Source organism: Geospiza fortis, unplaced genomic scaffold (genome assembly GCF_000277835.1).
Source record: "Geospiza fortis unplaced genomic scaffold, GeoFor_1.0 scaffold112, whole genome shotgun sequence".
Lineage (NCBI taxonomy): Eukaryota > Metazoa > Chordata > Aves > Passeriformes > Thraupidae > Geospiza > Geospiza fortis.
In genome coordinates, this window is record NW_005054298.1 from 10,662,321 (window position 1) to 10,671,967 (window position 9,647).

Genomic DNA, 9,647 nt, shown 5'->3' on the forward strand with positions numbered 1-9,647 from the left:
ACACACCTGTAGCTTCCTAAAAACTTATAGTTGCAGGTCTGAGTCACAACTGATTTGAACAAATCAAAGGTATACCCCTCCTGCAAGCAGATATGGACAAGGTGACTTGCTGACAAGAAAGCTGACAGCATTTGCAAAGGAAAACCTTCTCCTCTCTGTACAGCACATAACAAAAGGGCCAAACACACAATCTGATTTTGCTCCATCCTCTCTGTATCATCAGCACCAAGAGTTTCTGCACCACACACCAGGCTCTGGGGTCTGACTGGACCAGCCTGCCTAGTGACAACAGAGTGTGACAGGAACAAGTGGAAACAAGAAAGGAAGAGACAACAGGCATGGTCATATGTTAGAGTGCTGGAGGAAGAATTAAGCTTGGGGACATGGAAAATCACACACTACAGAGCTTCTGCACAAAACTTAATTCACAAAAGGCAGCTTTCTTATAGCATTTTTGTCAGTATTAGGATTCAACTTTTACACTGTTGCTTAAAAAGGAGCAGAACTACTTACTGCCACTTGTGCTGAATCCATGAACCTTAATCCAAAGTAGTCGCTTTCGATAAGGTCCAGATGATACATGATTTGCTCAAACAGGAGCTGGCCTTTGGCTTTTTTCTGAAAAGATAACAGGACTTAGTACACGGCAGGTAGATTTATTGTAGCATCTACCTTTTTCTCTGCACACATTATATTCTAATTCCAAAAATTTAGTTTCTGAAAATATAATGTGGACACCTTTTTTCACTCCCTTGTATTTTCTGATGGCTTCTTTTCTGAAAGGCAAATGCACACCCCACAAGAAACACAGAATATCCATAAAGAACTTGCATAATCTCCTTTCTTGGAAAATGTCAACACTGACTTGCCAACAGAGTGTTAAAATGTCATTTTATCATCTTTCCTTTTAGTATTTCCTTACTCACTGACATTCAATAGAACTGGAAACACAGCCAGTACAATTGCAATAACCAATGTACTGGAAAACTTCAGGAGCCAAGCTAATTGCTTATGAATTTACTACTGTTTGGTATCTAGGTGTTTCACCCGTTTAGAAGCAGGTAGCAAAACCTATTGAATTAGGAGATAGCATTCCATTAGCAAGTGCTTTTAACAACTACTAGGAAACAGTCCTAGTATTCAAGCAACTTGAATAAACAGCACTTAGATATTGCATTTACAAAACTCAGTTCATAAAACTAACTTCCAGGTGCAAAAAGCCAGCTCATATGCTCATACATAATTTATTAAAAAAACAGCTCTAGCCCCAAGGAAACATCATTTTTACAGTGATGATCTAAAAAATTAAACAGCTGCTTTTAAAGAGAAGGCACATAAATAGCACTGAGAAGTTTCTACACAATATATATTCTTCATGCTGTGAGCTCCTTTATAACAATAAATGGAAATAATAGTTTAAGAGTTATTATACCTAAGATGCTTAAATGTAATAAAATACATTAATAAATTATTAGATCAAAGGTCATAGTGTAAAAAAAATTAAATGCAATGAAACGCAGACATTATTTATGCTTACTCTGCCAGCAGCTGAAGGGTTTCTCTATTTCTGTAAAACCACCATCTTGCAATATTTTACCTCAATATTCATACATTCACAACAAGAGAAATGGGATAACTTTCTAAGCACATATTTAGTAAGTTAGTAATTAGCAAATTTAGTACAGCTCTCAAAATTCCGAGCCAGACAAATTTTTGTTCTCAGAAATAATCTGGTTTAATCAGTAATACCTAAGGAAGTAAAGTTGCATGCTGTAATTCTTGTCACCTTCCTCTACCCTGATCTTCAAATATTTTATATTCAACTTTGCAATCACCATCATTGGTTTACTTGATCAGTTAAATCCAACACAACATATCACAGCTCAAAGCAAAATCCTAAAAAAAGTCTGTAAACAGAGGCTGTCTAAGCAAATTCTCACACAGTTATTTCTTTCCAGATACTGTGAAGAATAGCAGGAATGGAAGGCATTTGGGCCAGCAGGCAACTTCACAAACACACAGCATCTACAAAACATTGTATAATACAAATACTAAATGTCAACCTATCAAATTCATTCAAAGTATTTTCTGTTGGTTTTTGTGGAAAAAATAATTTCTCAGGCAGTAACAGATTTATTAAACACCAACTCAAACAGAAACCTTAAGGAAAACCATCTACACATACAAACCCGTACCTTTCTTTCATTAATAGAGTCTGTAGGCCCAGTCTCGAAAGACCAAGGTGTTGAACTGTTGATATTTTTTCTCAACACAGGATATCTTCCACTTAAACATTAATATAATAATACAAGTGCAATCAATTCAGCACCTGCAACAGCAAAACTAGAAAAACTAGAAAGACTCTATGTTGCATGAAGCTTTCAGTAGCTTGTCTAAAACTAGTGGAAAATCTTCCCTTATTGAGCAAAACATTTGAGATCCTTCTCAATTCCTTTGTAGATCATCTCTAAAAAGTGCAATTAACCAGTTATCTCGGACAAATTCCCTGCTGGTGACAGAAGCACTTGACTCCAGCCTGGAATACTACACATACTACTTCAGACTACCCACGAGCGAAAATTCAATTTCTGCAGTGTCAGATTAGTTTCAGAATGTGTTTGGCATTTCAGAAATCTCAGCAGAGGACTCGAAGATTAACTGGACTCCAAAAGACTAATGTGGGATAAAGCCCCTGAAGAAGCAGTGGAGCAGCTGTGGAAAGATCTGCAGGACTTCTGGTTGTTCTCTGACTTAAATCACCAGGGCTGTCAACATGGAATTAATTATGTACTACTTTGCATATGACTTAAATCATCAGCAGCTGTATTTGGTGCAAGTCAGCAGAAGTGTCACATATGCTTTACTTTACTTAAGTCCTTCCTCCTTAAACAAATAGCAACCAAAAATACTAATGCTTTGTAACCAGTCAACTTTCATGAATCAAAATTAATTTCTTTGTACTCAATAAAACTGAGATCTCAAGAGTTTTCAAAGAGCAAAGATACACTTTTATTACATTTCTTGTAAAAAATTGCCCTTTCTTACGGCAACATTGGTGCTAATAACATCAAGGTTGCGGGTTCAAACGCCGTATGGGCCATTAAGAGTTAGACTTGATGATCCTCGTGGGTTCCTTCCAATTCAGAATATTCTGTGATTCTGTGAAAGTGACATTTTTATCCTGTTGCTGTCCTCTGCTTTTTTCCCCCCCTCTCCTTTCTTTCCCTTACAGCAGAGCTCAGGTTACACTCAAAGGACAAATATTTTCAAACTATTTAATGGTTACTGATGAACTATTAACAACTCCACTCACAAGCAGTCCAGCCAGTAGCTGGTCCTCCCTTCAGGGCACAAATTAAACTTCTCATGGATTTGCAATTCAGTATAACCTGACTATTTGATTTACAGAGTTTGCCATTCTCTCTAGGAAGCAACAGCAAACATCTCACAGCAGGAGAATGAACAACAGGAAAATGTAAACAAAATACACCATATACATAGGGCAGGACCTCTCCTGGTTTTGCCACACTGGATAAAAGCATCTTCTGATCACTTGGGAATGAATCACACGGCCCCCGCCCCCTCCCCCCGTTTTCCCAATGAAAGGGATGCTCCCAACTAATGACATCTCCTGCTGCTCTTAATAACTGCAATTGCTGGCTGAGTGGGTGTTACACAGGCTGGGCTCAGCCCGGTAGCTCAGCAACACGGCTGGGTGTTCACCTCGGCGCGCTGGTTTGTCCCCTCACTGCCTTCACAGCCAGGGTAAGGCGATCCCGGCACATTCTCCTCGGCTCAGGCATCTCAGCCACTGCCTAAAACCTGAAAGGCAGCATTTATACCCTCTTCTCATGGTCTCCTATTTCATGGACACGCATCCATGAGGAGAAGCCAGCCAGGTGCTCCAAACCGGCCTGATCAAAGGTCAAAGCCCCCTTCAGTACTAGAGCAGCCAGTACAGCAGCGCTGCAGGAGCAACACAAGCTCACAGTAACTGCAGAGGAGCTTGGGCTGGTGGGCACCAGCTGAATGGCTCACTTCAAGTTTTTAACATCACAGCAAAGTATTTTTTTTCCAGAACTTGCAAAAAAACCCCAAGATCAAAATACCCACCTAATAAATCTACTAATTAAAATACTTATAAGAAAGTATTTGTTTATTTCTTTGTGAAGAAATTGAGGGCCTTATACAAGATGAACTTTGAAAAAAATAGATGAATAAGCATTACCGTCATGTAACATACTATTCTTTGCATCTTTGCAGCTGTACTTTTTGTTTAGATTTCTTCAGAAGATCACGTTAATATTTTTATTAACAATAACTAACAGTAGCTATTGTCTTCAATAGCTACCAAGTGGCAAAAACTTTCCTTGGTTTTTGTCAACTTATCAGGAGGGTTACCATTCATATGCATACGAGCTTCCTTAGAAATACACCATTTACACACACACAGAAGGTATGGGTCCCTATTCAGGATTTACAGCTACCCAGTTGCTAGGATGTCACCTATGCATGTTTGCAGACCACAGCAGCACAGAAGCAGCAGATAAGCCTGCCCATTTTTTAAATGAAGTAAATCCTCTTCTCTGAAACCACAGGTTTCAAATACCTAAGCTTCAACAGTGAGCTTTAAAGGAAGATGATTTCATATCAATATCATGCAAAAGGTATCTACAGTTAACACCATTAAAGTTTGCTGCAGAATTGGAGTGTTAAAACCCCTTATCATTACAAAGGCAGCGTTAGAAGTACACATTATTTGTATCACCCTGATCTTCTTATGGCTTTAAGTTCTGACCTACAAATGGAGCTGCTCCTCTCCTCAACCACCAAGCACCACTCCTACAAATAACTTTTCCAAACTCTCCAGTCAACTTTCTCATTCATCTAAAGATGTCACTGGCAGCAAAACACTAGTTCTTCTAGTGCTTCTTTCTCTGGTTTCCTCAGTTTTTGACAAGTGAATATAAAACCCTGCAGGCTGGAAGGCTGGAGAGAATTTCTACCTCCAGAGACAGCTTATCAATTCTTGTATTTACTCAGTGTCTCACAAGTACAGGGAGGTAAGCATTTGGGATTAAATATTTTGTTATTTTATTCTCTGGAGAAAGAAGGCATTTCCCATCTTCATAGCAAAGAAATTTTTTTCAACACCCATCCTAATTGTACATTCATTAGAGTGCATTGTAGGAGGATTTTAATGTACTGTGCTCAGGCTTACTGACCCTATTACATAAGACAAAGACTCAAAACATTCATGTCTGACAGTTTGTTTTATGGAAGTCTCTGTTTCAACTTCCTGAAAATTTTTATGTTCTAACTACCAATTTGATTTAATCAATTTTTTAATTCTTTCTAATACAGAATATATCCACATTGCTTCTTCAGTATTAAGGTTTACAGATTACATGCCTCCCCCTATTATATGTTCAAACATTTCAGTTTTATTTGGTGTTCCACCTGCAGGTTTCTCATGAGCACTCTGATTAAGAGCACCAGAGAGTCCCAAGCCTTTGAGCTCTGTGCTCAGAAGGAAAGCAGGACTCCGGATAAAATTCGCTGTGAGTTAAGAACGTGAAACTTTCAGGCAACTAAACCAGCCTGCAGCACAAGCCCCAGAAACACTCTGGCAGCACACTGCAGGCCAAACAATTTTCTCTTCAAGCAGCACAGATTGCTGCCAGCTGCTCCCTTCCTCCCTCCTTTCCAACAGTGCCAGGGCATGGAGCATTGCACAGAGACTGAAATGCCTGCCTGCCATGGCCCCGAAGCGGCTGGGCTGCGAGCAGGACGCGGTGCAGGCAGCCTGTGCTGCTCACAGGGCACAGGCACTCAGCATCCCCTGGCCAGGGTTCCATCTCAGCACGTATTTCAGTCTGGCACCCCAGGAAGCACCGGCTCACCCTGCACTGCCACTGACCCCCTCCCACTGCACAGACAGCAGCACCTCTGCTGCAGCTCATGAATGATTTTGTCCACTTTCAGTCCCCTAAAGCTCTTTCAGAAGTTTAAGCAAACAGTCAAAAGCATGTCAATGCTTTCAGACAGAAGATCACACAGGGAAATAAAATTTTAATCCAAAACTTTATAGCCTTAGCACACACAAAAAGGGGCACGTTCAAATGTTTATGTTACTACTACTTCTGTCAGCTAAGCTTATTTTGAAACTTTAGAGGTCAGCCTTGAACACTCAGAGTACTCATTTTATTTGATGATTGATTTTCCAGCATTTTTAGCAGTATTAGATTTTCTTAATCAGCATCCATGCCAGGAACAGCATTTTGTATTTCATGTTTACATCCACAAATATTCAGCAAATGGCCATAAATATTCCACAAGTTTTTAATAAACCAGAGTGGATTATTGAGTAAAATCAACTATCACAATGCATCTTTGATCTTGCAGTCAGATCAACACAAATCATCTCTCTCCAAACAAAAAGCCACTGGCACTCGTTAATGATTTTCACATTCCAGATAGATTTCTTTATTTTTATTTAAAATAGTCACCACAGATACAGTCCTCTTTTCATCTTGTTCTATATTCCAAAAGTCTAAACAGCTTAGTTCAATTCCACTATTACACACAACCACCGGACTGGTTTATACAAGACCTTGTTCTAATGATACTTCATTATAATAAGGACAAAACCATCTCATTTTGCAACCTCCGTATCAAATTTCATGCATGTGTAAGTAAGGAATATTCCAAGATAAAAAACTACTCAGAGAGAGCATCCATTCTCATAATTTCTGTCTTTCATCTTATACCACCAGGAAGCATTTACCTAAAACTTTGCACGTACAGAAACTGGAATACAATTAACTCCATTATCCATGAGAAGATTATGTAAATTGTGGGTTAGGCAGGGTCAGGTTTTTTTACTGAAACACTGCTGGCTTCCACAAAGTACACTTCTGCTTCCATAAGACCCTACACTTAGTATCTGCCTCTCTTGTAAGGCTGACCTTGCACCCCCATAAAAAGCAATCCAAAAATTTCATAGTTCAAGTGTCCATATTTACATTATTTATATTAACATTTCTCCCCCTATCTACGTTATCTTTTCCCTCCCCCAATTAGTACTATGGATAGCATAAAATTGAGTAAATGAGAACATAATTTTAAAATATTTTGATTTTAAAATCCTCTGGAGCTCTCTCATTTCAAACTCTTGACAGTTTTGTTCCTAATGATTTCATAAGTTGTTAGTGACCCCAGATGAAAACTTTTTGTACTTTCAAGTTCCCTCTCACCAACTTGTCTTTCCTCACAAACCCTGAGCACCAAGAGAGCTGGTATTCCAGCTGTTGAGGGGCTCCCTTGACAGACCAGAGTGGTATGACTGAGCTGATGGAATCCTCAGGTAATAAACCAGGGCTGTTCATGGCTTTTGAGCCTTGGGAATTCCAGAGGCGCAATGGGGGAAGATGTAGTTTAGTTTTGCATGGGAACAGGATGAAAAGTAAGATAAGGGATGTCAGCAAAACAGAGTTCTTGTCCTCTCACCACTCATACTAGTCAGTAAACATTCCACCCACGGATCTTAAACAATGGGAAGAAAAAGCACAACCTGACATTTGTCCAAGCTTAACTCAAGTTAACAGAAAAGCAGAATGTATAATGAACAACATCCACAGCAGCATTTACAGACAACATCTACTTTATAAAAACTTTTTTAAGATTAACAAAGTAACAAGCTTCTTAGTGTTTCACTAGGCACATAAATCTGTAAAAATGGCTGAATGCAAAGCTTCAAAAGAGTGGTAAGAGAAGAACTACCAGGTCAAAAAGCAACTTTAAATCTGATATGAAGGTGTGGGAAAAAATCTGACATCATTCAATCTGCCCCAAAAAACCACTGATAACTCGCATTAAGTTCATGCCTCCCATTTTGAACATACCAAGGTGTCAGTAAATAGTATACATGACACTGACATTCTTCAGTCATTGACATAGCTACAAAAGGAGTAGATTCTTGCAAAGAATCCAGTCTATGTACTGTGTGTGACTGCAGCTTTGGTGAAAAGTTCAAGTCAGGCATTTTTCTAATTAAAAACAACAGAAGACATGGAAAAGCAGAAAGATTAAGTGGCTTGACAGACACCAAAGATAAGATCAGTGGACAAAAAGCAGAGTTACTGCTCAAATCCTGGCTCTGTGTCTAGTAAGTTAAATCTCAGCTCCATCATTTACAACCCATCCCTTCCGTCTCATTGTAAGTATTGATAAAATATCAGTCTTTGCTACTTAATGACACTCAAATGTGTTTGGCTTACATGGCAACGTCCCTTGTGGCTGCTTCTTGCTGTTGTTTGCGCCTTTCCTTTTTTTCATTAAGGAGAAATTCAGCTATCTCAGGTTCAATTATATAAATGACTGTAAATGCAGAATACTCTTCTCAGTAAAAAATTTACTGTAAGGATAGAGCTTAACAGCTTTTTGAGCAAACCTAAGCCTGGTATCACCTCTAAATGCTTCTTCACCACATTTGGGGAGGCACATGGGGAACCAGATTGGAGAATCGCTCCAGCTGGAAACTACATAACAAAATTATACTGATTATTTTCAGCCACAGCATTTTCTTGACTTAGCTTACTGCCTGGCTGCTAAAATACTGTTTCTTCTGCCAAGGGGTATGAGAAAACAAGGACAAACGCAATAACGAAAGCAACATCTTTTCTTCCTGTGGCAGCAACAGCTTATGCCACCGTAAAGTATTTGTGTAGCCATGGATTTAAAAGGTATGGCATTCATTCTTGCCTAGACAACCCTTTCTCTGGCTGTGAACTAACCTGTTTGCTAAATGATTCATTCTTAAGAAAAGCTTGGTTATTTATTTTTTTAATAAAAGATTTTCACAGTGCTTAGGTGGACAGCGCGACTGTGCACAAATGAACTGGCAGAGCAGGGGGCACCTCTTTGAGAGAAACAGTTCATTTTAAAGCAAATTTACTGCCAACAAAGTAACAGTACCAGTCTTGGAAAAGATCTTAACTCAAAGAGCAAAAAGATTCTCAAAGAAAGGTTTCATAAAAGAAAAAAAATATACACATGTATTTTTAATTTAAGCTTTACATTTTAGAAAGTGATGTTGCTTTGCCAGGATTTTGTACCCTCCTCCACTTCATCCCCTGTCTTCCCTATCCTTTTTTCTTTCCAAGAGTCAACCTCAAAATATGAATGATGCAAATGGAGAAACAAGAATAAACACTCTAGGAAGTCTGAAATGAAACATTTAATTTACTTTTAATTTATTGTACTTTAATCACTGAAGAAACTGGTACATGTCAGCCACTGACGATGCACTCTAATTACCACATCTGGCTATGTCAATTTGGTTACTGTTACTCATAACTCAGATGTTCACAGTCAAGGATCTATATTGGCTTTCAAAGAAAAAAATCTGGAGTGAAAAGAGTTTATTGGAGAAGTAAATAGTTACTACTGCACCCTGGTCTGAGATTTATAGGCCAGGTGGCAGGTCACGACACCTCTTCAGGTTCAATTTATGCTTCTCAAAGCCTCAGAAATGTTGTTGGAGCCACCAGGAATTTGCCTACAGAGCCCACTCCAGCTCCAAAGATTACTGCTCTGCTTATGCAGAGACATCAATTTAAACTTGAGTACTTTTTAAGTGTTAACTA

The 9,647-nt window shown here is 38.9% G+C and overlaps 1 protein-coding gene across 1 annotated transcript in view; it reads right to left on the reverse strand.

Annotated features, from left to right (window-relative positions):
* Nucleotides 1-9,647, reverse strand: part of EPB41L5 (erythrocyte membrane protein band 4.1 like 5) — a 51,325-nt gene that overhangs the window by 40,280 nt on the left and 1,398 nt on the right. The window contains 1 exon segment of the mRNA XM_014307401.2: nt 514-618. Within this exon segment, the coding sequence (XP_014162876.1) occupies nt 514-618 (105 nt within the window).